The following is a 27,288-nucleotide window of genomic DNA, read 5'->3' on the forward strand; positions in this document are numbered from 1 at the left end:
ACTGGCAGCAAACGCAGCAATCCCTGGAGCCATAATCAGGTTGGGCCATGGGTTGCCGGGGCCCACCAGGAGCAGAGCCCTGCGTGGGCTCACCTGCAAAGTGTTGGGTGCACTGTGTCTTGGAGGTAGATGCCAGAGACAAAGTCCATCAGTTTTGCCTGTCCCAGGGCCAGGTGTTCTCTGGTTTGACCTCCTGGTGCAGGACCCCACAGCTGCTGCAGTGTGGCAAGGCCTCCAGCACCTGGAGGAACAGCCCCTGCACCACCTTCTCCGTCATGGCACCCCCATGCCAGAATGAAATCAAAGAGGTCCTGCGAGTGCTCAGGGCACTCCAGCACCAATAAGAAGTTGTTCGGGAGCTCCTACCAATCCAAGAGCTGAACAACACCATGGAACCCACTGGACACCTTGCGCAGCAGCTCCATCTCCCTGGGTACGCGGATTCCTTCGGGCTGCAAGAAGACCACAATGGCATCAGTGGGGCTGATGTCATGCCAGGGGTCTGGAAGCTCTCACCCAGCCAAGGATGATCTCAGCCCTCCACTGAGCACACGCCCGCTCCCCCTCCAGGCGTCCTGGCGCTTTCCACTCTGCCCGGCCTTGGCTTACCCCGCCCATCACATGCCGGTTTCTGCCGCTGGCCCCGGTCAATCTCCAGCTCGTCCCAATGAGGGATGCCATCCCAGGACACACTTCTGATGGCCACCTGCGAGTGAAGGGGTGCAGCATCCTGAGCTCAGATCCCACTCTGCCAAGCCCCATCCTCCTATTCCTCCGCACTCCCCCTCCACCGCCCCATCTCAGCCCCTCCACCCACTGGGGCGCCATCTGTGGGGCACGTCCCTGAGTAGACGGTGCCGAAGCCACCGCGCAGCAGCAGCGATCCCAGCGGAATCGCTCTTGCAGGGCCTCCTGCGCTTTCCCTGCAGCCGAGACGCAGCTGTCCGTGTTGGACCAGGGCCGGGAACGGTCCCCGACCTCCCCCCTACGGCCCGCAAGGGACCCAGGCCGGGCATCCCCATCTGAACGGGGCACCGGCGGCTCGGGTCAGGCGGCCGCTCTGTTTAACAGCAGAGCTCGGGCCGGGAAAAGTGCTGCCCACTCCTCTATGGACTCACTTCATCATTTGAGCTATGCTGCTCCAGTCCACACACCATGAAACAAAAAGGGAAAAAGCACCACTTGCAAGAATGCCCAGTGCATGCAGTGAAACGAGGACAAAAATGCACCCTTGCACAAGCCCCAGACCATGCAACTACAATGGAAAAATAAGGATGCTTGCACAATTTTGGAGAGTGTACAGCAAAAGAGGGAAGGAAAAAAGAAACACCTGCACAAATCCACAGACTGTACAAGAGAAAGGAAGAAAAAGTGACACCTCCATGTGTCTGCAGAGTCTACAGCCACAGGGAAAAAGAAGGATACCCGCACACACCCTGCTGGGCAAGAGACACCCCATTTTTTGCTCAGGCTCTTGGCAGGAGCTTTACCAAACATATGGCATCTTTATGCCATTTTTGTTTCAATCTGCTGCCCCAGCAAAAATACTTCTACTTACCCATGGGACCATAAAAAACTTTGTGGGATGACACCAGCAAGAAAGGCCTGCCAACTGCTCTACAGATTCACTCCATCATTTCATCAGTGCTGCTCCAGTCTGCAGGCCAGGAAACAAAAATGCAACATGAACCCACTTGCACAAGTCCCCAGACTCTGCAAGGAAAAGATGAAAAAGCGGACGCCCGCAGCAATCGGCCAACTGTATAGGAAGAAGGCAAAAGGAAAAGACACCTGCACATACCTGCAAACCCTACAGTCGCAGGGGCGATAAAAAAGGATGCCTGCATTTGTCCACAGACTTTACAACATCAGGCGACAAAAAGGACTCCTTTGAAAGGGCGCACGCTGTCCCAAAACAGCGCAAAACCCGCTTGCAGTGCATAACCCGTAGCTGAAAGGATCCAAGAGTAACGCAGAACGGGCACCAAGTTCACACACCCTGTACTTTGGCCACCAATGCTTCTGACTAAAACTAGTTCCCTGAATTGCAATGCCTGTCACTCCTGCCCATTTCCTGCAGGGTTAACATCAACCAGCACATTGCAGGATTCACAGAAGGAAGAATGATTTTGTAGTGGGGAAAACATGGCAACTAACAAACCACCCATGTGTGTTTGCATGACACTGGAGCAGTGTTGGTGTTGTCAATATGGCAGGGACATGTCCTCTGCACGGGGCAGTGCCCATGTCCTGTGCATGGCAGGGGGTGCCCTTGGAGCAGCCCTCAGAGTGTGGGTGCACCCATGGGCGCATTTGCCCCTTCTCTCCGCTTCCACCAGCTCCCAGGTCAGTCCACCTCTTGAAAAAGTTCTGTGTCCCACACTGAGCTCCTGGTGTCTTTGCAAAAAGCCACTCCCTTTGGCTTGTGCGATAGCTGCAAGGTCACATTCCTGCATGGATGTGGGTTTGAAATCTCTGGCATGCCCATTGAGGATATGTGCTGTATCATATACTGTGTTTTTCAGTCATTTGCTGCACCCTCATTTCTGGCCTGCAGGTGCTGAGTAAATTGGTTTCCCTCAGCTAACGGAGCCTTTTCCTTTCTGGGCCGCATAGCTGACTGAACTGCCAACTCCACGTCTGCTGCGGACACTTGCAAGCACCAAACGGGGCAAACGATCCCAAGCGCAGGTTCTGTGGATTTCTCCTGTGTCATTTTGTTCTAGACCTCCTCACAAATGCCTCAGGTGCCAGCCTCATGGGTAACAGGAGAAGGCCGCAGGTCAAGAGCAGCAGTTCATCCAAGGCCTAGAGGAAGCAGAGCAATTTTCAAGGCAGGTGAGTGCTGGAGATGGTGGAGGCCTGCCAAGCTGCCTGCTCTTGTCTCGCTGCTGAACCCCTGAACTTCAGTGCTCTTGAGAACAGCACTTGGGCCTAAATCCCACTGGAATCCACATTTCTTAGGGGGATTGGCATTTGCTGAGGAACGGCTTACACTGCTCATCCTCTTGGCAGTTAACCCGGGCCATGTCCTAGAAAGGAGGAAGCTAAATGGGTCTGTGGAGTTTCCTGGAAGGATCAAAGGCCTGTGACGGCAAGCAGCATTCTCAGGCTGCTCTCAGGGGAAAATCCCAACCAGCTGAAGACACCTGGGTAACGATTGTGAGTCACGCTGACCTGCAATAGCCTGGTCATAGACATGAATGTACGGGGCGCATTTTCTGCACCTTTCTGGGAACAAGAGGAATCCTGCCTCCGCCTGTGAGGAATTCAGCCTGGCAACAAATAGCTCCTTTCTGGTTTGCCTTTTGTCTTTTTTTCTTTTGGACAGCAGCGCTTTGTAACATCAGCTGAGCCTGCCTGCAGCCGGGCTGCTGGGACCCTGTCAGCAAAGGAAGTGCAGGAAGCCTGGAGAGGAGGCAGCGGTGCTTGAGGAGGCTTTGTGGCCTGCCAGCTCAGCGCAGGACTGGCAATCAAAACACCTAGCAGTGCACGGGAGCGTTCCCTTCCTGGTCAGGCTGCGCCTGAGCTGTGCTTTGCCCTGGCGCTGTGCCTTGCGGACGGACAGTCCCGTTTGTGGCTCCGCACTGCCCGAGGCTCTCCCCCTCACACAGGGGCCCCGCCCCGCCCCGGGCGCCCCCTGGCGGCTGCCCATGGCGCCCCGCCCGCCCCGCGCAGGGGCGCTCCCTGCCCATGGCGCCGCCCAGCGGCAGCCGCCCCTCCCTGCAGGCCCGGGCCGGGATCGGGCCCTGCTGCCCGTCCTCTCACTCGGCTCCCTTCTTTCCAGGAGCAAAGAAGGCTGCAAAGGAAGCCTTTTCCAGCTGTGTCCCTCTGCTTGACTTTGTGGGGCCAAATGTCTCCCCTGAAGGTGGCCCTAGTGCATCCATGAGTGCTGGTGCAGGAAAAGATCCCTTCTCTCTCCCACCAGCTGTCATTACTGCCTCAAAAGCACCGCCCAGCTCTGCAAGGAGAAACAGCCCGTGGCACACGGGTGCCATCCCTGCCCAGCTAGGGCCCTCTCGCACAGCAGCAGCAGCAGCAGCAGCAGCAGCAGCAGCAGCAGCAGCAGCAGCAGCAGCAGCAGCAGCAGCAGGGCTTGCCTTGGCTTCACCTGGAAAGCCAGAAGCCTCTGTAAATCAGCAGGTTCCCAGGCTGCATCAGCTCCTGATAATGGGTGAATCCTGCTAGCTCTGACCATTTCCCAAAGGTTAGAAAGGCAGCAGTACAGACATACATGCAGAGCAACCAGCGTCCAATAAATGTGTAAAACTGTCGGGGTTTGCGTGGCGTTATTAGGGCTGTCATGCAGACAGTGTCTCCTCCACAGCTTGTGTGCCATGCTGTTGCTGGGCCAGCCTCGTCCCCAAGCTGTCACCCTCAGCCTCATTCTCTGGCTGCTGTTGCATCTCAAAGCACAGGTGCCCAAGTTCCTGACTTCCAGCTCTCAGGCTGGAGCACCAGCACGTGCTGTTGCACATGGATGAATGATCTGAGTCCACCGTGCTGGCAGAAACCACTTTTGCTGAGAACATAGCACGTAGATAGTAGAGGAAAAAGGTGGTTGGAAACTCTTGGGGTGGGGCAGCCTGCTAGAGCTTTCTGTTGCTTTGCTCTGAGGAAACGGCAGTGTTTTGTGAATGGTGGGCAGAAAACGGTATGCATGGCTCTGGGGACTGTTTTGTAAGCAGTGCATGATTGAAACTATTCCCTGATCTCTTAACCTAGAGGAAATTAAGGCCACCCAGGAACATTTTAATGCCTTGGCATTATGAGACCAGTAAGGCACAAATATTGGGTCTGTAGATGCAAAGGTATTCCTCATCTAATCAGGCATTCCTTGAGAGTTGTCCTGACTTTCAGTCTGACAGGCAGAGGGAATTTGCATCAGGACAACATGCAGCCTCCCAGATGTCACATGTGGCGTCTGACCAGCTGCTCTCTCCACTCCACTTGCTGGGCTCATGCCAGAGGTGGTCGTGGGGCTGGGAAACACCTGGACTTGTGTAGAGCCCTTCCCAAATGCTAGCACGGCTGCAAAAGCAGGCAAACAAGAAAAGCCCAGGTCTTTCTCCATTCTTTGTAGTTTTTAACTGAGACCTGGTGGTTTTTCCAGGCACTGGCTGTCCATGCTCAAGAAGGTATTTTTAGGAGGGAGAAGAAAAACCTGGTTTCAAAGGCAGAGGAGAGGAGGGCGAAGGAAGCTTCCAAACTTTGGAAGGCTTGTGGTTGCTCTGTTTTCCTGAGCCTGCCTTCCTAAGGTGTGCCCACCAGCTGAGTGATTTGGTCTCTGCCTCATGACTGCCTTTTGGGTGGGACTTGCCCATTTCGGTGCACTGCTTTCCTCCCCCCACCAGCTTCTACATTGTCCCACATTGGGATGGAAGGTTCTTTTGCTTCTTTCTGTGTATCCATTAGAGTCAGATGCCTGTGACTCCCAGATGCATACTGCAGGGAAGCTGCCAGAGGTGAGGCACAGGCCCCCAAGGCTTCTTTGAGGTGCCCTAACTGTGCAGCAGCGGTGTGCTGTGTGTGCAGCACGTTGGTTCCTTGGCTTTTTCTCCCCACTTAGCTATCATTCTTCTTTCAGCAAGCCCTACAGTTTGCTGGTTGATGTTAGCCATGCAGCAAAGGGGTGGGAATGACAGGCATTCCAATGGAGGGAATTCTCCAGGATATTAGCAAAGCATGATTTCATCCACAGCATTTAAGCAGCTGTTCTTGGTTTTAGTCAGAAGCGCTGCTGGCCAAAAGGGCACGTTGCCTTTGGTTTCCTCACATGCTGGCTGCTTCACAGAGTTCAGCTTGGCATACAGGGTGTATGGGCTTGGTGCCTGTTTTGTGTTACTCTGGGATCCTTGGAGCTGCGGGCTATGGACTGCAAGGGGTTTTGTGCTGCTTTGGGTCAGAGGAGAATTTTCCGGGCTTTTCTTTTGTGTGAGCCCTAGAGCAGGTTTGGTTGCTATGCATGAATTCACAGAACATGCCAGAGCGGCTGCTATTGTGATGTCAGCAGAGGGCTGCCACGTCACAGCGTTGTCAGCAGGAGGTTTTCCTGGTGCCCGCAAGGCTCAGCGTGCAGAGCAGCTCTTGGCGTGCTCCTTGCAGGAGGATCACCTCGACTCAGCTGTTCTCAGCTTACAGCGGGTGTCCTTCTGTTTCTCTATTTTCTTGCAGAGTCCGTGGACTCGTGCAGGTGTCCTGTTTTTGCCCTTTTTACTTGCACAGTCTCAGGACTTGTGCAAGTGGGGTTTTTTCTATTTTTGTTTCCCGGCCTACGGACTCGAGCAGCCCTGCTCAAAGGATGGAGGCAGTCCGTAGAGCAGTCAGCAGCGCCTTCTCATTGGCGGCTTCTCGGAAAGCTCTTCGTCGTTTGGCTGGTAAATAGAAGAGTTTTTCTTGGGGCAGCACGTTGGAACAGAAATGGCATAAAGATGCCATATGTTTGGCAAAGGTCCTGTCAAGAGCTTCAGCTGAAAAGGGGGTGTGTCTTGCCCAGCAGGGTGTAGGAACCTCGAACATGCAAACTGGGAGAGCTTTGCAGGTGTCCTTCTAAAAACTGTGCGCTTCTCTCCAGACCTGAGGAAAAGCATCTTTCTTCTGCATTCCATCCTTAAAGGATGCGCCTGTCTTACTGGACCCCCTCTGTGTGCTCCAAGAGCCATTGGCTCTGCGCTGAAGCGCAAAGTGCCGAGCACTTGGTGTGTGCTCCTGAAGCCCAGAGCTGGGCCTGTGCTGTGTCCCAACAGCTAAGCAAGCGCTAAGAGTGGTGTGGTGAAAGCTTTTGTGGGGAATTGGTTACAGCAACCGCATGGGACATGCTGCATGCCATTGACAAAAAGAAAAAGCAAGTCCAGGAAAGAGAGGAGAAAAAAGCTGCTTTAGCTGTAGGCCGGACAATGAGCTCCAATGTAGGCACTGACTGCTAAGGAACAATTGGCATCCTCAGGGCCAAGTTTCTAGTTACTTAGTGACAAAGCCGAGCAAAAGGTAGACACAGCCCAGGCTATTGGCCTGCAGTCTTGCTTGCTGTGCTAAAGAAGTGCTGCTCCTGTAGTGATGCTGTGAAGGGAAACTGCTCTCTGTTTGCGTGGACTCGTGCTGTGGAATTCCTCAGCACAAACAGTTTTCTAACAGCCCCTGATTCATTTTCCTTTGCCCCCGGCAGATCGCCTCAGAGGTGGAAGGAGTCAAGCACGCCCTTTGGTGAGTGGGACGGGCACCCTTGACATGCCTGGTGTCTGAAGATTGTGGAGAAAGCTGTGGGCTTGGCCTGTTGCAGTAGAGTGCCAGCCCGGCAGGCCGAAAGAAAGTCCACGTCAACGTCTGCATGAACACTACCAGAAGGATTCCATCCATTTCCTCCTTTTCCACTGAAGAGGTTTTAACTAATGAAAGTCAAGCTTTGCAGACAGGAGGCCACATGCTGATTGTAGCCAGCCTGAAATATCTCCCTCAGCTGCATGTGCAATCCTGTCTCAACATTAGTCTCATCTGAGCACTTGAATTGAGGTTTAATGACTGAGCATCCCACTTTTATCCAAATTCATGACTTCTGCTCTAGGACAGCTGGGTGTAGAGCTCAGGAGAAACAAGGTTCTAAAACACAGGTTACTCCCTGTCCCTCATGATGCTGCCTGTCTGCAGAGCACCACAGCAGTGGCAGAAGCTCCTCTGGCTGGCTCTCTTCCTCCAGAGGCTAAAGGGGACACAAAGGACAACAAACCTCCGGGTGTTGTCGATCCAGGGCCTGAGTATCGTGCACCAATCAGTGGCAACTTTGGTTGGTTGAGTGCAAAGCTTTGGTGCAGTGCAGAGCTGCAAGTTTCTGAGCAGGCAGCCCTTGCCCTTTGTGGCTGAAGATGTTGTGGGCTGGAGTCCTGCCATGAGCTCACTCTTCAGCCCAGCCACTGGCCCTAGGGAAAATTCACATGCAGACATCATTTTCCTGGCACTCTCACAGGGACTGTGAACTTCCCTTGGTGTCAAAGAAGCACTAGCATGATGTCCTTTAGTGCTACTGGTGTGAAAGTCAGCCCCTTTGTGCACAGAGTCTGTGCAGGCTCCCTGCTGCCAGCACAGAGAGAGGTCCCAAGGCGCAGTTCACAGCCTTGTGGGGTGCAGAGGAGCCGCTGTTGCCTGCTGGGACCCACCCCTCTCCACGCCCTATCTAGGCAGCTACAGTCACAGCTTGGACTACGCCCTTAACTTTGACATGAGCCAGGTTTGCTGAGAAGTCTCCTGAGCAGCTCTGCATGGCAGAGACAAGGTCTGTCTGTGAAGGGCTGGAATGCAGTTCCTATTGGCTGCTCTCACAGGCCTGAAACCCCGAGGGGAAGTCAGTTGACCAGAGCTGAGCAGGGAAATGTTCCCTGCTTCTACTCAGACACTTCAGAGCAACTCGAGGGTTAGTTGGCACATAAACACCACATCAATACCACATAAACAGCCCCACACAACAGCTTTTGCCTTCAGGTGAGCTGTGTCTCTGCTTGCTGCTTCTGCCAGCTCTCAGGAGCCAACTGCCCTGCTCCTTATTGCTTGTTTGTGTTTTTTCCCTGCCTATTCCTTGCAGGTCCCGCTAGGCGAGGTCCTTGCCAGTCAGGACTCCTGGGCCCAGGCAGGAAAGGCGGAGGGGCAGGAGAGCACAGATCGAGTGCGTGGTGCTCAGGAGTTGAGGTGTGTGTTGAGCTTTCTCACTTTCTCTGAGCAGGGGTGGGCGTTGCTGGGCTTTAGGAGGCCCAGTGTCAAAGAAGCAATTTAGCTTTCTCCTTGTTGGACTTGCTCAGCACAGACTGGGGAAGGCAGCCCAGGGCAGGTCTGGCTGCTGACCAGCGTAGAGCACAGCTGCCTGCTGGCACTCACTTCTTAAACCTTGACAAAAAGCTTTCTGAAGTGGACCCGAGTGAAAGCAAGGGAGGTTCAGGCTGGGCTTAAGGACATTGACCTGCAAAGGCAATCATGCAGCAGAACAAGCGCCTCAGAGAGCTTGTGCAGATTCCACCCCCAGAAATTCAGAAGCCCCAGCTGCATAGAGCCTTGAGCAGCCTGTCCCAATGCTGACCCCAAGTACTTGGAGCTGAAGACTGGGCTGGAGGCTTCCTGGGATCTCTGCCAGCCTAAACCATCCTTAGATACGTGGATTGGAAAATCGTCCAAACATCCTCCCCAAACTAGAGCTTGCAAGGCTCTTCCCTTGTTTCACTAGTGAAAGCTAGAGTCATTGTGGGAGGAGTCACCTGGGCTTATCAAGCATGTCTTAGCCAAAGAAGATCTTTGGCAAGTCCAGTATCCACTGTAATCAGAAAGGAGCATAAGACCTAGCAGGCAGGAAGCAGTTACACTGAGAGTACCTGAGCTTTCTGGAAGTGTTCTGTGACTTCGGGAAGCTTGTTTGGCCTGCTCAGTGGTGACTCTTTCACCTGCATGGACAAGAAAGAGAGATGCTAGTCTAGGCAGGGAATTGCAGCATTCTCTTGAGGTGCAAGCAGAGGGCTGTGGGAAGGCCCTGAGACTGCCCTGTGTGGGACATGGTATACAGTCCTGGTTTTGCAAGGAGACTGTGCTGCAATTAAAGGCTTGTTTGTCTGCTTGCCATAGATGGAAGGAGCTGGCTGCGTTTGAGAGAAAGCGCCACTCCTCACTAGAGAGGGCTTCTGAAGTGGCGGCACAGACAGCAGAGGAACGGCAGCCTCAGAGGGATCTGCTGAAGGAAGCGGTTCCTCTGGCTGTGCCAAAGGTACGCTCACCTTGTTCCTAGGATGCACCTGTGGGAGAGGGATTAGTCCTAGCAAGACCCCCCAGAACGCTGCTTCTGGCAGCAAGCTAAGACTGCGACTGGGTTGTTGTTGTTGTTGTTGCTCTTGAAAAATGGTGTCCCCCCCCACTTCCAGGTTTGCCGGCGGCAGCGGCCAGCCCACAGGGGCCTGGAGAAGGTGCTCCAGGAGTTCTCTCGCCAAGGGCACACCCTGTCCCAGGTGTGCAGAGAGAAGGCGGTGCTGGCGCAAGAGAACGCTGCCCTGGAAGCCCGACTGGCAGCCACGGAGCGGGACCTACAAGGCCTTTCAGAGCAGCTGGCAGAGGCCAGGTAAAGGCAGGGAGGAGACTCTGGGTGGGACATCATTGAAGGTCTGGAATTACAAAGGTGCTGAGCATGAAGATTTACTGCCTGCTGGCAGTGAAGCAAAGAGACACGAGCAAAAAGAAAAGGCTACTGTGATCTGAATGTTATTTTTCTGTCAGCTCAAGTTCTCAAAGCTCTTTTTGGGTGCCTGCTTGGGACCCCTTGCACATTCCTGTGACAAATGCAAAGCAAGCCGCTTGGCACTGAATTGAGTAGCAGGGAAACTGTGCAGAAGGTTGCTGAAACTGGAAGTTTCCCTGTGGTATTGCTTTCTCCTTCGGTGCATCTGACCATCAGTCTTTCCTTGCCAAGTAGTTTGTCATGGGAGTTTCAGAATTCAAAGCTCTTACATGTGAATGATGTGAGTGGGGCGGTGACGCTTCAGGTGAAGCTGGAGGGTCATGCTGAAAACCTTGAGACCCTGCAGAGCTCACTCTTGTGAAGGATGGTGCAGAACCTAGAACTGCTTACAAACAGCAGCAGCAGCAGCAGAAGGGAAAGGTCTTGTGACTTCTTGACCATGTCTGGGGATTCTTGCTGAGCACTGATTCTTGCCCACTTACCCACCCACGTCTCTAACCTGTCAAGGTCCCCTTTGGCTGGTTCTTTTTCCTTTTTAAAGAGTGCCAAGATATTTGGGCACTGTTGGCTTAGTTAGCCAACAATGAAGGTAGCAAGTGGTCTTGTTCATCAAATTGCAGGCATTTAATTGGTGGGATATCTGTCCCACCCTCCTCCGTGAGAGTTCTTGTGGAGATTAAAACCTAGTTCTGTTTTCCTACTCATCCTTCTAGAAGCTGGAGATGTCACTATACCATTTGGTGAATTCCCTTATCCCTTTTACTTAGAGAGTGCCCGGCCAACAAAGTACCTAGAAGTACACAATGAATGGCATGAAACATTGAGGAGTCAGCCAGGAGAGCACTGCTCTGTCCTGCACCTGCCAAGTGACTTGGAAGTGCTGATGAGCTCAGAAGAGAGGCTGGGATTTTGTTCCTTTGCACATACTTGGCGGGCACGCCCGTGTGTGATAGGTCAGGCAACAGCAATTTCAGCTTTGGCTGCTGAGACCAAACTCAGCCGGGCTAGGTCATGAGGAAAGGCTGCCCAGGCACCTGGAGGGGCCTGCTTTGCTATGTAAAGCGGTAAAAGAGTGCTGCTGTATCTGAGTTTCCATGAGTTTCCATTTTCCATACTAAGGTGGAGGGATCTCAAGGCACATCTTATGCAGAAACTATCCCTGTGTGCCAGGAACAATTGCTCTTCATCTTCACAACTTGTAGGTCGGAGAAGGAGAGCCTGCAAAGCAGCCTGCTGGAGGCTCAGCAGCGCATATCGGAGCTGGAGATGGCCAGGAGCCGTGTGGAAGCCCAAGTGCGCACGGCCACGCAGGCCAAGGAGGCGATACTGGGTGAGAGCCTCATGCACTTTGTTTCTGGTGATGGCCCTGCCCAGTGCAGCTGCTGCAAAGCCAGCTGGGTGTGCAGGGCTTCTGAGGAGAGAAGCAGCTGAGGGCAGGTCCCTCCTTGCCCGAAAGAGAACGGGCTTAAAGTCAGCAGCTTCCTCTGCTTGTGCAGTGTCTGACTGCTGCCGTGTGTCATGTTTGCAGAGGACGTGAGGGGCCTTCGTCGTGAGCTGCTGGCTGTAAGAGCTCTCAGCCAGCAGCAATGTGAAGACATGGCTGAGCAGCTCCGCTGGGCAGAAGAGCAGTGCGGCAAGGCTCTGAGACTCTGGCACTCTGCTCAGGAAGAGGAGAAAAGGAAGCTGGTGCAAGAACTGGTAAGAAACAATAGACACCTGAAGATTTCAGGCAGGTTTGCTGGGCTGGCTTATGAGTATGTGACATGGCCACAAGCATCTGCTGTAGGCCACATGTGGCTGAGCCAGGCAGCAGAGGGCTCCAAGGGCTCAGACTTGAAGGCCTGTGAAGAGCCAGAGGCCAGTGCTGGGATGGTATATGCAGCCACAGGTTCAGGATGGGCATCAGCCAAGTTCCCCAGGAGGCTGGGTGGTTGCCCCCCAAAGCATGGCAGCGAAGGGGCAGGGTCTTCCCCACAGCCTTGTGCCATGCAGCAGACGGCTGCTGACCTTGCTGCCAAGTGCAGTCCCAGCAGCTGGGTTCCTTGCTTTCTGTCCTCCCGTGGTGGACAGAGGTTTGCCCTTTGGGCCTGAAGCAGATGCAAGAGGCCCCGCGTTGCTGGTATTTCAGCTGGTGGCCTGCCTTGTGATTTGGCTGATCGAGGCGCTGGCCTCGTCCTGGTCCTGCAGTGCATCTGCAGGTCTTCCTTGATGAAAGGGCAGGGGGAATTTGAGAAGAGAGCCTCTGAGAAGAGGCAGAAATGCTGAGGAGAGAGGGGCCAGAAAACAGGCAGCCATCAGAGCAGGGAAGGAAGGTGGCATCTCCATCCATCCACCTGCTGACACTCCCTCTACATTTTGGGTTAGAACAGCATTGCTGGAGGGCACAAAGTCACAAGTAATGTGCACTTTTCAGGTGGGGGGGGTGGGGTTGTTGGAGGGATGAAGCTTCCATTTCTTTCTTTGGGGAGCATTGCTGGGACTTCATCTGGAAGTGTCTCTTCTCCTCATCAGCAGAGACAAGTGGACCAACAACATGTGAAGGCTCGGGAGCAGCTGGAGGAACGGGCTAACTTCCTGGCACAGGTAGCCAGGGGGCAGGAGAAAAGGCTGCTTGAGATGAAGCAGGAAATTGGCATCATGCAAGTTGAACAAGTAAAGCTACCGAGCAGAGCCAGTCAAGAGGCACAGAGTGTGGAGAGAGAGTTTGTGTGCTGTTTTGGACTCCTCTGGGCTCCTTATGGGCACTGCTCCTCTGCACACTGTCTGTCTGGGAGGCATTGTCTCTTAGCTGGCCCTTTAGATATGATACGAGAATGAGGACAAAAAGCTTTTGGAAAGCGGGAGCACATCAGTCTTGGTTGATCAATCAAGTGGTGTGTGGGAAGTTTAAAGCTGTCTTCTCTTCATTTGTGTGCAGCTCCTGCAGGAAGAGCAGCGTCAGAAGGCTGCTCTGTTAGCCAGGGTGTGCCAGCTGCAGAGAGAGCTGAGCCAAAAGGAGCAGCTGAGGCAGGAGCTGACTGAGGAGCGGGAGAATGGGCAGGTGAGCCTGACTAGGCAGGTAGCAGAGGGAAGGGCACTGATGGGGGCATGAACCGGAGAGGTCTCAGGAAAGGGGAGGCAAGGACTACTGCAGGCACTGGAAGCACAGAGCCTGGCAGACTCTAGCTCTGAGCAGCAGGAAGAAGAGCTATAATGGAAGGGTTAGAGCTGGGTACAGAAGCAGCAAGAAGTGGCTGAATAGAAGTGCTTTTGAGACGGGAAGAGAGAAAACACTGGGTGTGATGGTAGAACAATTCCTGGGCCCCTGAATGTCAGCTGCTGCCCTGGGTAGCAGGGCTAGTGCTTTGCTTGGTGGGCCAGCAATCCTCTGAATGTATTTCTGCTGGCCTCTTAGTGCTCCCTTTGTTTTTTGCGGCGTTTGTTCAGGTGAGCATGGTGAGCCACACAGATTCTGAACAAGTTGTCCCTGTCCATGCTGAATGCAGTCCTCAGAAGAGGGTGAAGTGTAACCTTGGCCTTTCCCTTTCACGGTCTCTACTACGGCTGCCTGTGACAAGCTGTAGCCTCTGACTGCTTGTTTGGGTTTGATTGAAGGAGGAAGAGTTGACAGCTCAGCTTGCAGCCTAACACCAGTGTTGTTGCTATGGGCTTGCCTTTGAAATGCTGTATCTGGGGCATCCCTGCCAGGCACCTTTCTGACACAAAAAAATTTCTTGTCCCAGATGGACGCAGGATCCCCCATCAAAGGTGCCGCAGCAGCAGCATCCTGCCAAGAGGCCTCCTGTCTGCAGCCTGGAAACCGGAGCATGAGCAGTTCACGCGGCTCAAGCCAGGAGAGAGAGAAGCAGCTCCTGAAGCTGCTGAGTACGTCCCGTGGATTTCTTGTGCAATCGAGCAGTGTGTTACTGTTTGTGTACCTCAGCATGAGCTGGAGCACATGTTCCTCCTCCCTTTGGTGTTTGGACAGACATTTTGGATTCCCTAGAGAAGCCAGTGTTGTGCTTGGGATCAGCCGGGGAGCACTTGGGGAGTTCCTTTTGCCTTTGAGGGCAGCTGAGAGTGGGTGGGTTTTGCCTGAGCTTCCCTGTGCAGTAAAGACAAGAGCAGGGATTGTGTCCCCAGCAGCAGAAGGCTGTAACTCAGCCAGTGACCCCGTTGAAGGTGTGTGTGCTAGTCTGCCCAAAGTGATGAGAACACTTGGCTTCCTAGATTCCCTTTAGACTCCAGACTTGTGGCCAGTCATTGGAGGCAAAATACTTCCGAGAAATTGATGGGCTGTGGGGCTAGTTGAATGCTAGTGGGCTTTTTTATGAGTGTTAGTACTTCTACTATTCCTTCCACAGTTTGGGTTTGATAAGATTTCTCCACTAGCCTAACCTCCTTGAAGAGAACATCAGGTGACAGCACATATGAGATTGGAAGAGGTCTCTATTTGCCCCATAAATTAAAAAGTTACATTCTTGGAACAATCCCAAGCTGTCAGAGATGAAGAATTGCTTTCAATGTCCCCACAAGAAGAAATCCAGCACAAGATTTTTACAATCCCTGTTGGGAATTTTAGTGGTATGCTTAGGAAGATGCATCAAAAAGACACATCTATGTGGCATGGTCAGATAAAAGTGCCCTGCTGGCAATTCTCAGGAGGAAGCCGGCAGCCCCTCTGCTGCATGTTCCTCCGCTGCCAGGCACTTTGTCACTGCTAATGCTCAGCTGGGAAATATTCTTGGAATAGGGAGCATTGGCCTCCTTCCCTGCACAGATTCCTGCACTCTAGGAAAGCACACCAAGGCCTTAGTGACTCTGCAGTACAACTGAGTTGCTTCTTACAGCTAGTAATAGCTGCCAGTGCAGTGCTGTCAGAGAATACCCGTCAGGTAGAGAACCGAGCCCAGTTTACTCAGTGTCTGCCATCAGCTGCTGGGACAAAAGGTGGATTGATCGACTCCTCCGTGGGTCTGAGCACAAAAACAATCATGTTCTGTCTTGAGTAGGGTCAACAGCTCGGAACGGAGCTGGGTCTGCCTCTGGCTCCCCCATAGTGCTTGTCAGTGGCCATTGATGGGCTTTGCCAAGCTTTTTGTCATAGCTGCCCTGCCACTGATGGCTGCTGTGACTGCAGGGGCTGGAGCCTTCCTCAGCTGTGAGGTTGCAGCTGCCACCTGGACTGGTGAGAGGATCGGCATCTCATTTGTGCAGGTGTCTGTGTCACGGCAGCGCCTGAGCAGCGGCACTGTCCTTGTTACCCGTCTGGGCTGTGCCCTTTGGGAAGATGGGGCACGTGGGTGCTGTTCAAGTGGCCAAGTCCAGTGCCAGTGACTGCTGCAGCCCACACTGAAGACCAGCACTTGTCGTTCTTCACTAAATGTGGGACAGGCAAAGTGGTCTTCAGAACTGAGCCTGCTCCTGAATGAAAAGGGTTCTAATTCTTACAGCCATTGTTCTTGGATGTAGCATGAGCTGCTGTTCTCTAAAAATGCCAAGGTATTCTTTAGGCAAGCTGCTGAGAGGAAGAGAAAATCCCCTCCTCTCCTGGAATTCACTTTGCAATATCCTTTCTGCTCTGCAAAAAAGCAGATGTTGATAAGAATTCATCCCAGATTCCAGAGTGCATGGAATCTTTGGAAGTATGAAACCTTTGGTTCAATCTCACAAGAGAGTCTTTCTTGCCAAGAAAGTGAAGGCTCCCAATTCTTCAGCCCTCCTTGTTGTTTGTAGGTGACAACCACTTGCCTTGGTGCCTGTTCTCTTCTGTTCTCTGTCTGCTCGGATGGTTTTTCCGTGGGCTTAGTTTCCCCTCAAGACAATCCTTCAAAAGAGTGTGGGAGAATCAGACTCTGTGCAGGCCAGCTGTGCTGCAGAGCTGCCTGTCTTGCTGGGGCTGCTCTTCTTGTTGTTCTTGTTGATGTTAAACGAGTGACCATAAATTGCTCAGAGCCCCAGAGAGTGGAGCTGGGTTTCAGATCTCCTGGAAGTCAGCATCTCTGTTTTCAAGTGTGCTTCTTGCATTTTGTTTCTTTCAGGGCGTGTGGTGAGTGTTGGAGATCCTGAAAATAAGTACACCGGATGGAAACGTATTGGCAGTGGGTGAGTGCAGCCACGCTTACTTCTACAGAACCACGGGCCAGGAATTTTGGTGGTGCAATAGCACGTGGGAAGTCAGGCAAGCTGCAAGCATCTTCAGAGCCAGATTGTCCCTGTCTCAGTGCTGAGGCAGTACCAGGCATCATCAAAGAAAACTGGATGCTGACAATGTCTTGGCTGCCTCAAGGAGCAGGACCTGGAAGTCCTCTTGTCCCTCAAAAATGGGGCACCAGTTTGCCTCTTTTCCCAGGAGACATGCTTTTGAATGTATGGCCACACTCCTGAAGGAAGGAAAGCCTGAGAGAGCAGCTTATCACCTGATAACAGCTCTCAGTAGCATTTCTTAGTAGTACTTTACTGGAAACAGTATTCAGTGGTCAGGAAAATAAGAAAGGCTGTGTGGCGTTGGCTGAGTTGGGCAGGTAGGATCAAAAGAGAGCGGTGAGAAGGCCCAGCAGGACTGTGTGTTTCATTGCCTGCAAAGGCACGCCACAGGCACAGACACAAGAAGGACAAGGCAAAGCAAACTCCCCCACATGTACATTGGAGATTTCTAGCAGCCCTTTTTCTTCCTGTGTGAGCCAGCTTTTCGCTTGGACATTCTGCATGGCTGAGGGCTGCTGGGCTGTTGTGCCATTGGCTGAAGAGTAGACAATGCACAGTGTTTTAGAGAGACTGCAGGCAGCAGAGAGCTCCTGCCTGCACTGCCTTTTGCTTCTCAGCACTGAACAACTTCTCTGTTCTTGCCACTGCTCTCATTCTAGGGGTTTTGGAATTGTTTATAAGGCCTTCAACGCTGCCACAGGACAAGCGGTAAGTGCCCATGCAGATTTTGCAGCTCTTGAGTGCTTTCCCTTGTGATGTGGTCTGGGGCCAGAGCTTTGGGCCGCCTGTCTTTGCTGCAAAGGCTGTCCCACAGAAGCCGTCTGTCTAGAGGCAGGCTGCAAAATGAATTTTGGGCAAACTTTGTCCTTCCTACCTGAATGAATGAATGCGACGATGGCAGCGGTGTCTTTCAGAGAAGGACATGCTAGCTTCCATTTGCCAGATAAATATGCATAGAGCAGCTGATGGCAAGAGCTGTCATTCCACACCGGTTCCTCTTAAGCTCAGGTTCAGACACAGATATTTTGTTTTCCATCATGTGGTTCTGATGCAAAATACAATGCAAGACCTAAAGAAAGAGAGATCTTGTCTGGAGCACAGTTTTGCCTTTCAGTCTTAGGGAACCTTGCTCACACACACACACACACACACACACAACCCACCCACCCACCCACCCCCCAGCCCCAAAACATACATACACGCACACAGATGAATGAGAAGAAGTTCACATGTCGGTGACATTCCACTAGAGAGATGCTATCTGTACTGAGCAGACATGGTGGTGTCTTGGGGAGTCCTGCTGCTCTTTGGGGCTAAAAGTTCAGGGTCCTGAATTCTCCTTTTTGGCTCTCAGCAAATACATTCCATCTTCCGAAATAGTAAGGAGTTAGATAAGGTAGTTCCTTATCCACCTGCAGTGCTGCGCTCAGGAAGTGCACTTGGAGGGAGGTCTAGGAGGCATCCGAAAGCCCTAAGCCCTGTGCTTCTAACCTGGGGCACATCCGTAGTGTACCACAGAAAGGCTTTGTCATTTTTAAACCCATTCAATAATTTCAAGTCTAAAGCGTGTTCAAGATTGTTCTTCAGAGTTGCAAAAGCCAAACTGAAGAAGTTAGGATGTGCTAGGATTGTAACTTTACTTTGAGTCGCTTTGGAGTTCTTTTTTGGACAGCATTTTCCCTGTCATGTATGTGTGTGTTTACTTGGACACACAATCGAAATGGCAGCCGTCTGGGAAACGCTGGCCAAAGCCCTAGAAATGCTAACATATTTCCAGTGGTTTCAATTTGTCTTCACAGGAGCAAAATTATTTTTGGCTTGTTAAACATGTGTAAATGATCGTAGTAGTGCTAAACAAAGCTTATTTGAGAAGTCTGCGGGTGCAGAGAGTTCTGTTAGCGCTTTGTGGTTGATGGTTTAGAGTCCCCTTTTACCAAGGTGACGAGGCATCCAGGCCCATGAGTGCATGGAGAAAGAGCCTCTGGTCATTTCTGTCCCTAAGAGTCTTCAATGTCATCGTAGGTGGCTGTAAAGCAACTTAATCTCCAGCACCAGGGCTGCGAGGACGTACTGAAAGAAATCCTGGTCATGAGTGAAAATAAGCACGCCAATATTGTCACCTACCTAGAAAGGTAAGTAGTTCTGGTAATTTTCTGGGAATGTTTGTTTCCATGCTTGCAAGGCCAAGATTTAAAAGCTCTTTAGCCACTGGCAGAAAAAGGATCTTTCGATGAACATCAATCCACCCCTTCACCAGGCATGGGAGGAGAATGCATTTTGTTGCCATGAGGGGTTGCTGGCATAAAGAGCTTGAAGTCTGATCTCAGAAACCTGGAAACAAAACTCAGCTGTAGTCTTTTCTTCCGTACAGCAATTTAGCTGTGCACATTCAGCTCCATGCTGTGGCTTTCATCTTGCAGCTACCTTGTCAATGAGGCTGTCCTGCTGGTCTTGGAGTATATGGATGGAGGCTCCTTAGGTGATGTGGTCAGCGTGAGAAGGATGGCTGTAGGACACATAGCAACAGTGTGTCGGGAGGTAAGGGGTCCTGCTCGTGCTAGGGATGGCTTGCACAAGGCTCATCCTTTGAAAGCGCCGCTAAGCGAGGGATTCCCTGTTCAGAGCTTCCTTTCTGTGTTGCCCTTATGCTTCAGAGAAGAAAGAGCATGTGGACTGAGCTGTCTGCCAGCGTCCCTGCCCCTACTGTAGTCTGTTCTTTATTCTTATCTACCGGTGTTGAACTCTCTGTGCCTGTTTTCTTTTTCTTTTCTCTTCTGCACTTTGCCTCTCCAAGCCTTAGCCCAGAGCCTTTCTGCATTGCCTTCTTTGCCTGTAAGGGCAAAGGTGCTGCTGTGCCAGTTTTCAACCAGCGGCAAAGCCAAAGAGCGACTCATGTGTCACGGGTCTCCACTCCAAAGGATGGCATGGCACCCAGCATGGTGCTTGCTGCTGAAAAGTGACAAAGCAGCTTCTTCCAAGTCTGCTGTCCAGGCAGCCGTATAAGCCTTGTCCTCCATTCTCCCGCCCGACTGTGATGCCCTTGGTATCCAAGGCGGGGACGTTTTCCTCTTTTGGCAAACCATTGTTTGTCGTCCGGACGGGGAGAGCGCAGCCGCTGCAGCAGCGCTCATTCTGACTGCCTTTGCAGGGGATAGTGTGGAGCAACAACGACTGACGTTTCCCCCTCAAAAGCTAACGTGCCTTCCCTTGGAAAGATCCTGCTCTCCCAGTGTTGCAGCAGCAAGCTCTTCCTCCAGCCAGCGCTCACTGCTCCTTGGAGATCTGTGCATCTTCAGCAGCAGCCAACTTTTTGGGTGTGATGAAATCAGACCTGGCTAACTTTTGGCCTCCTGTTTCTTTTTCCCCTGGCAGTGCCTGCAAGGCCTGGCTTTCCTTCATGCCAACCAGGTGATCCATAGAGATATCAAAAGTGACAACATCCTTCTGGGCCGGGATGGCTCCGTCAAGTTGGGTGGGTATTCCTGGTCAGGCGCAGCGCTGCGGGGAGGCGGTGTGGGGCTGCTTTGGAGAGGCTGCCCGGTGCCCAGCAGTGGCGCTGGGGAGAGGGCAGGGAGCACTCTGCCAGCCCAGGGCACAGCTGTAAGGTGCTGAGTGGTGTAGAGAGCAACAAGGTATCCAGGGTAACTTTGGTTTGTGGGTGTTCCTTGCAAAGGGAGTGAGTTACAGTGTAAACGTTCAGGGGAATGAGGAAAAGTCAGGGTGGGAATCCTGGGCGGCTTGTTAAGTGGACAATTGCCCATGTCCTTGGCTGCAGCCCTGAGCAAGGAGAGCCCAGCTGCTTTTCCAGCTCCATTCAGCACTGCATTCTGGGGCTGAGAGTGAGGAACCCTTTTCCTTGGTTTCCTACTTGAAGCAGTGTTTGTTTCTCTCCTCAGCTGATTTTGGCCTCTGTGCTCTGCTCAGCCCTGAGCAGAGGAAACGGAGGTCGATGGTCGGGACCACTTGCTGGATGGCACCCGAGGTTGTGAGAAGAGAGCCTTACGGCCCCAAAGTGGACACCTGGTCCCTTGGCATCGTGGGAATAGAAATGGCCACAGGAGAGCCTCCTTATGTTCGGGAAACCAGTGACAGGGTAAGGTGCAAATACGCTCAGATAGCCGTGTCCTTCTCCTCCGTGTCCATCAGACAAAATGCCATTCCCAGAGCTTGAAGTGCTTCCAGCAAGACCCACTTCTAGAAAGGTCCCTGGGGCTCACATCAGCTGTCAAGGCAAGGCCTGGTGCAACTTGGAATAGCTGGGGCTGCACTGGGGCCTTTTTTCCTTTGGGACAGAAGGCTCCTCTCTAAGCATCTGCTAGGCAAGAAATTGCTACTGCAGACTGCAGCTTAAAAGATGGGGTCTAGGTGAGCACTGAAGGATATGGCAGAATCACGTAGAGTCTCATGTTTCCTTTTGCTTCAGGCCAACTTCCTGATAGGCAAGCAAGGGGTACCAGACCTGCACAAGCTCAGGCTACCCCCTGGCTTGTGTGAATTTCTGGGCTGCTGCCTGCAGATGGATGTGGACAGGCGAGGCTCTGCCAAGGAACTTCTGCAGGTACAAGGCATAGCGGCTGCGGGCCAAACAGCTGTTCCCTGCCAGGCTTTGCTCCTCGGCCAAACTCCAGGGAATCAGATGGGCCTCCCACAGAGTAATCTCTGCTCTGGGTGCTTTCCTAATGAAACCCAACCTGGATCCAAGACTGCTTGAGGTTAGAAGGGCCCAGTGAAGGTCACCTAGTGCAAAACCCTGGCCAGCGGCAAAGACAACTTCAAGTAGATCGGGTTGCTCAGCGTCCCATGCAAGCGGACCATGAATGTTGCCGGGCTTGGGGCTCCTGCCAGCTCTCTGGGCAGCCTGTGCCAGTGTTGCAGCACGCTCCTAGTAAACAGTTTCTTCCTTAGAGCCAGTCTGAATTGAGTGTCTTTAAGGTGAAAACTGTTCCCCCCTTGTCCTCTTGCAATCAGCCCTGCTAAAGGATATGTCCCCATCTTTCTTAGAAGCCCCTACAACTACGGAGAAGTCTCCTTGCAGCTTGCTCTTCTGCAGGCTAAACAAGCACAATTCTCTGAGCCGTTCCTCAGAGGAGAGCTCCCACCTTCTGCTCATTTCTGTGGCCCTCTTTTGCTCTTGGGTGGTGTATTCAGGTTTTCCTGGTAGCAAAGGCACTGAAGTATTGCAATGCCAGGGACAGGGCCTTGAGGAACACATTGAAAGCAGTCCCTGCCAAGCGGTTTTTGATTGGTCTGAGGGAAGACGGGGGCTGTTGAGGAGCTCAGTGTGAGCATCCGAGGGCACCGGCTTGTCCCTCCTGGCCCACTCTTAGAGGTTTCTGCCAGCCAAACGGGCACAGCTGTGCAGGATTTTTGCCAGCCCCATGTGCTGCCTGGCCCCGTCAAGTAGCTGAGAATGGCTGTGGCTTTGCTGCCAGGTTTGGTGGCAGGCAAGGAGCTGCTGACCGCACCACTTCCTTGGCTCTGCCTGCTGTGAAGGAAGATGCCAGCCGGCACAGGAGGAGGTGGGGTGTGCTGAGGCAGACACTGCTCTTCCTGCAAGCCAGAGCTGAGCACATCTGCACCCTGCTGCTTGTGTCCTTGCTCCCGGCTTGCTGCTGAAAATCTGCATCTCCAGCGCTCCTGAGAACAACTTGGGATCAATATTTTTCAGAGCTCTTGGGAGTCTCTTGAGGAATGCCTTATGCCCCACTTCTCTCTTGTTCACTCACATAGCCCATGTCTGTAGAAAAGAGGCGCTTGAATAAGTCTGTTGACTTTTCTGAAAGGAACAAATCCTTAGGACAGCGAGAAGCAATCGCACAGTGGTACCAGGACGAAAATCCCAGCAAGTGACAGCACCATGAGGAATGGACTAGTGCAGTTCTGGGCTGTGTTTGCCTGTGATGGCGGCATGCTGCACATGAAGGCAGATGTGCTGCTGGTGCTCTTGAGTCCAATGTCTGTTTATTTCTGGGCACTAGAGGAATCCAACTTGACCCTGTTAGGAACTCAGTTTGGAAAATAACGCTTCCTTTTTCCTTTGTCTCTTTTAATTAGATTTGTTTTGTTTCTTTTTCCCCTTGGGCAGCATCCATTTCTGCAATCAGCGGAGCCTCTCTTAAGCCTCTTCTGACAGCCTTGATTGCTGTCCTCCCTGCAGCCAGGTAATGCAGGAAGCAAAAGAGATGAGAAGGACCACCTGAGCACTTGGAGAACAGAGCCTCTGAGAGCAGGTAGAAATCCTGAGGAGAGAGGGGCCAGGCAACAGGCAGCCATCAGAGCAGGAAAGGAAGGTGGCATCCCCTTTTCTCCCACCTGCTGATCCTCCTTCTGCATTTCTGCTTAGGACAGCATTGCTGGAGGCCACAGAGTCACTACTGATGTGCACTTTTCAGGTGGGAGGTGGTGCGAGGCATGAAGTTTCCACTGATTAGTTGGGGAACTTGGCTGGGATTTCATTGGAAGTGTCTTCCTCCCCTCACCAGGAGCTGGAAGGGCAGCGTTTGGAGGCACAGCAGCTGCTGGCACAAGGGGCAAACTTCCTGGCAGAGGTAGAGAAGAAGCAGGAGGAAAGGCTGCTTGAGACGAAGCAGGAAGTTGCCACCATGCAAGCTGAATGAGAAGAGGTACGAAGCAGAGCCAGCCAAAAGGCAAAGGCTTTGAAAAGAGAGTTTCTGTGTTGCTTTGGACTGCTGTGCGCTCCTTATGGGCACTGTTTCTCGGAACACTGTCTGTCTGGGCGGCATTGGCTCTTAGCCGGCCCGTGGTAAACAGTGCTGGAGAGAGCTTTGTGCCAGGAGGGAAAGGAGCGGTCAGGTGTGAGGCTACCGGAGTGCAGGTTTGAGGAAGGTGGGAATGGCGTTGCTGACGCAAAGAGAATGGGAAAGCCAGAGCTTTGTCTCAGAAGGAGGGAGGTCCCATAGGAAGCCCCCTGCAGAGCCAGGCTAGAGCTGTGGCAGCGGGCTGGCTGTCAGGCAGCTGAGGAGGTGCCTGAAGCTGCTGAGTACATCCTGTGCATTCTTTGTGTGATCGAGCTGTGTATGGTGGGTGTGCCTCAGCATGAACTGGAGCACATGTTCCACGTCCCTTTGGTATTGGGAGAGACATTTTGGATTCCCTAGAGAATCTATTGCGGACCTTGAATGCAGGCAGGGAGCACTTGGGTGTTCCTTTTGCCTTTGAGGGCAGCTGAGAGTGGGTAGGTTTTGCCTGAGCTTCCCTGTGCAGTAAAGACAAGAGCAGGGATTGTTTCACATGCAGCAGAAGGCTGTAACCCAGCCAGTGACCGCGTTGAAGGTGTGTGTGCTAGTCTGGCCAAAGTGATGAGAACACTTGGCTTCCTAGATTCCCTTTAGACTCCAGACTTGTGGCCAGGCATTGGAGACAAAATACTTCCGAGAAATTGATGGGCTGTGCAGCTGGTTTAATGCTGCTATTTTATCTTTCACTCTTTGTACTTCTATTCTTCCATCCACAGATTCCATGGGCTCCCGCCATCTCGAAGGGCTTTTCAAATGTAAACAAAGGAAATGTGCAGTGAAGTCATGCAGGAAGCAGAAGACATGACCAGGATCACTTCAGGATTACACTCCGCAATGGCAGCTTGGAGCTGCACTCACAATAAAAGTCCTATACGCCCTCAAGCCTGCTGCAAGATTCCCTTCCTCGTCAGCCAGGGAATAAGGCTCTACATTCCCTTCTGAGTTGGCCATTCCTTCTTAAAGATGGAAAGTCCCTCCTAAGGGCCTTCTGCTGTGGTTTGGAATTGGGAACGCTCTCCTTCCTTTATCAGCTCCCACCTCCACTGCCTTTGGAATGCTGCCCATTGGCCAGTTTTTGCCCAGCCCTGGACTTGTGGATGAGGAAGAAAGTGCAATTCCAGCCGAAAAAGTGCATTTCCAGCCAAAACCCAGTGAAGAGCAGGGCAGCCTAAGCATCCTGTGCAGATACGGGCTTTCAGCTGTGCACATAGAAGCTTTTGTTTCCTGCTCGGTGTAGCCGGCACGTCTCCTCTGTGACTGCTCCCTCCTCCCAGGTGGCTGTGGCTAATAGGTACGAGGCTCGGCAAGTGGAACCAAGAAGGTGGGCATGTCTGCTGGCAGTAGAGGAGAGCAGAGAGGAAAGCGGCAGGCAGGACCCTGGCCAGCCAGGCAAAGCACCCACTGCTCCTGCTCTCTGTCAACAGAAAAGGACTGGGGCGTGACACCACGCTTGCGGTTGTCTGGGACTCAGCTGTCCTGAAAAGTCTCTGTGCTTGAGTGGCTTTGTCCTTCTTCTGTGCCTTCTGTTGTCCCTGTGCTCCGCAGTGTCCGCCCAGGGCTGTGCAGCTGTGTGGCACAGCTAAAATGCAGGAGAGCCTCGTTTGTCTGCCCTTTGAGGTGGCTGCTCACAGCAACCTTTTCAATCTGCAAGCTGCATCTGGAGAGTGACTTCCCCCTGCGTTTGGTCCCGGAGGCCAGGGCCTGTCATCGGCAGTCCCAGCTGGCATTGAGGGCTGCCCGGTGCCTCAGGGTGGTGTCACCCCAGCACAAACAACGGCAGACAGTGGCAGGCGGGTGTTTCCAAAGTCACGTTCTTCAGGGACAATGTGCCGTGTGTGTGTCCTTTGTCCAGCCCAGACTCAGACCTAGGCATCAGATGCAGGCACTGCTGCTGCTGCCACTGAAGTCAGCGAGGATTTGGTGCTTGCTTTCCATCCCAGCCAAACTGGTCACCTATAAGGCCAGGTGCTGATAGCGCCCTGCAGATCTCTGGGCTGCAGGGCTCTGAGGGAGCTGTCCCTTGTTATTCTCCATCCGCAAAAGCCGTGCCGGCCACGTGTGCATCAACAGAGCAAACAGGGAGTGTGCGAGTCTCTTCCATCTCCATCTGCGGAGACTAGTGCCCTTTGAGTTTAAGTGGCACAAAGTCAGTTGCTTGTGGTCCCTCTGTGTATCTCCGTGTTAGATAGTGCTGCTAAATCTGCCTGTAGCAAAGCATCAGGGGAAAAAGCCTCTCAGCTCTGCAGGTCGATAAGCTGCCATGGATGCACAGAAAACACTGCACTTTGTCTTTATGAGGAAGAGATGAACTGGTTTAGCAGCGAGAGAAGGTGGGATGATTCTTCTGATCGTTCCTTCTGTCTCATACAGGCAGCTCTCTGTAGCTCATAGGTGTGTCTCAAACTGGCAGCAAATGCAGCAATCCCTGGAGCCATAATCAGGTTGGGCCATGGGTTGCCAGGGCCCACCAGGAGCGGAGCCCTGCGTGGGCTCACCTGCAAAGTGTTGGGTGCACTGTGTCTTGGAGGTAGATGCCAGAGACAAAGTCCATCAGTTTTGCCTGTCCCATGGCCAGGTGTTCTCTGGTTTGACCTCCTGGTGCAGGACCCCACAGCTGCTGCAGTGTGGCAAGGCCTCCAGCACCTGGAGGAACAGCCCCTGCACCACCTTCTCCGTCATGGCACCCCCATGCCAGAATGAAATCAAAGAGGTCCTGCGAGCGCTCAGGGCACTCCAGCACCAATAAGAAGTTGTTCGGGAGCTCCTACCAATCCAAGAGCTGAACAACACCATGGAACCCACTGGACACCTTGCGCAGCAGCTCCATCTCCCTGGGTACGCGGATTCCTTCGGGCTGCAAGAAGACCACAATGGCATCAGTGGGGCTGATGTCATGCCAGGGGTCTGGAAGCTCTCACCCAGCCAAGGATGATCTCAGCCCTCCACTGAGCACACGCCCGCTCCCCCTCCAGGCGTCCTGGCGCTTTCCACTCTGCCCGGCCTTGGCTTACCCCGCCCGTCACGTGCCGGTTTCTGCCGCTGGCCCCGGTCAATCTCCAGCTCGTCCCAATGAGGGATGCCATCCCAGGACACACTTCTGATGGCCACCTGCGAGTGAAGGGGTGCAGCATCCTGAGCTCAGATCCCACTCTGCCAAGCCCCATCCTCCTATTCCTCCGCACTCCCCCTCCACCACCCCATCTCAGCCCCTCCACCCACTGGGGCGCCATCTGTGGGGCACGTCCCTGAGTAGACGGTGCCGAAGCCACCGCGCAGCAGCAGCGATCCCAGCGGAATCGCTCTTGCAGGGCCTCCTGCGCTTTCCCTGCAGCCGAGACGCAGCTGTCCGTGTTGGACCAGGGCCGGGAACGGTCCCCGACCTCCCCCCTACGGCCCGCAAGGGACCCAGGCCGGGCATCCCCATCTGAACGGGGCACCGGCGGCTCGGGGCGGGTGGCCGCTCTGTTTAACAGCAGAGCTCGGGCCGGGAAAAGTGCTGCCCACTCCTCTATGGACTCACTTCATCATTTGAGCTATGCTGCTCCAGTCCACACACCATGAAACAAAAAGGGAAAAGCACCACTTGCAAGAATGCCCAGTGCATGCAGTGAAACGAGGACAAAAATGCACCCTTGCACAAGCCCCAGACCATGCAACTACAATGGAAAAATAAGGTTGCTTGCACAATTTTGGAGAGTGTACAGCAAAAGAGGGAAGGAAAAAAGAAACACCTGCACAAATCCACAGACTGTACAAGAGAAAGGAAGAAAAAGTGACACCTCCATGTGTCTGCAGAGTCTACAGCCACAGGGAAAAAGAAGGATACCCGCACACACCCTGCTGGGCAAGAGACACCCCATTTTTTGCTCAGGCTCTTGGCAGGAGCTTTACCAAACATATGGCATCTTTATGCCATTTTTGTTTCAATCTGCTGCCCCAGCAAAAATACTTCTACTTACCCATGGGACCATAAAAAACTTTGTGGGATGACACCAGCAAGAAAGGCCTGCCAACTGCTCTACAGATTCACTCCATCATTTCATCAGTGCTGCTCCAGTCTGCAGGCCAGGAAACAAAAATGCAACATGAACCCACTTGCACAAGTCCCCAGACTCTGCAAGGAAAAGATGAAAAAGCGGACGC

At 53.0% G+C, this 27,288-nt stretch overlaps 1 protein-coding gene and 2 long non-coding RNA genes across 4 annotated transcripts; 2 read left to right on the top strand and 1 right to left on the bottom strand.

Moving 5' to 3' along the window:
* Positions 1–616: 616 nt before the first annotated feature.
* Positions 617–3,599, bottom strand: LOC135290407 (uncharacterized). 2 transcript variants are annotated; one of them, XR_010353183.1, is made up of 4 exons: positions 2,996–3,599; positions 1,802–2,808; positions 1,559–1,657; positions 617–706 (listed from the first exon to the last, which is right to left on the bottom strand). It is a non-coding gene; the product is annotated as an uncharacterized LOC135290407 (long non-coding RNA). The 2 variants fall into 2 exon arrangements; XR_010353182.1 differs by lacking the exon at positions 617–706 and having other exon boundaries at positions 770–1,657.
* A 9,031-nt stretch (positions 3,600–12,630) lies between these two features.
* LOC135291455 (uncharacterized) lies at positions 12,631–14,060 on the top strand. Its single transcript, XR_010354249.1, has 3 exons — positions 12,631–12,784; positions 13,119–13,241; positions 13,924–14,060. It is a non-coding gene; the product is annotated as an uncharacterized LOC135291455 (long non-coding RNA).
* A 2,957-nt stretch (positions 14,061–17,017) lies between these two features.
* Positions 17,018–23,515, top strand: LOC135289994 (serine/threonine-protein kinase PAK 3-like). The gene is made up of 8 exons (XM_064403886.1): positions 17,018–17,095; positions 18,410–18,519; positions 18,808–18,925; positions 19,760–19,859; positions 20,284–20,480; positions 20,811–20,945; positions 22,473–22,548; positions 22,870–23,515. The coding sequence occupies exons 2-7, from the start codon at positions 18,476–18,478 to the stop codon at positions 22,515–22,517; spliced, it is 639 nt and encodes a 212-aa protein (XP_064259956.1). The 5' UTR covers positions 17,018–17,095; positions 18,410–18,475; the 3' UTR covers positions 22,518–22,548; positions 22,870–23,515.
* The last annotated feature ends 3,773 nt before the right edge of the window (positions 23,516–27,288 follow it).

The sequence above is a fragment of the Passer domesticus genome, chromosome Z (assembly GCF_036417665.1).
Source record: "Passer domesticus isolate bPasDom1 chromosome Z, bPasDom1.hap1, whole genome shotgun sequence".
NCBI lineage: Eukaryota > Metazoa > Chordata > Aves > Passeriformes > Passeridae > Passer > Passer domesticus.

Coding starts and splice junctions, on each gene's coding strand:
- LOC135289994 (XM_064403886.1), top strand. CDS start 18,476: ATGAGTGAAAATAAGCACGCCAATATTGTCACCTACCTAGAAAG. Junction 18,520..18,807: donor ATTGTCACCTACCTAGAAAG/GTAAGTAGTTCT, acceptor TTCATCTTGCAG/CTACCTTGTCAATGAGGCTG. Junction 20,481..20,810: donor TTCGGGAAACCAGTGACAGG/GTAAGGTGCAAA, acceptor CTTTTGCTTCAG/GCCAACTTCCTGATAGGCAA.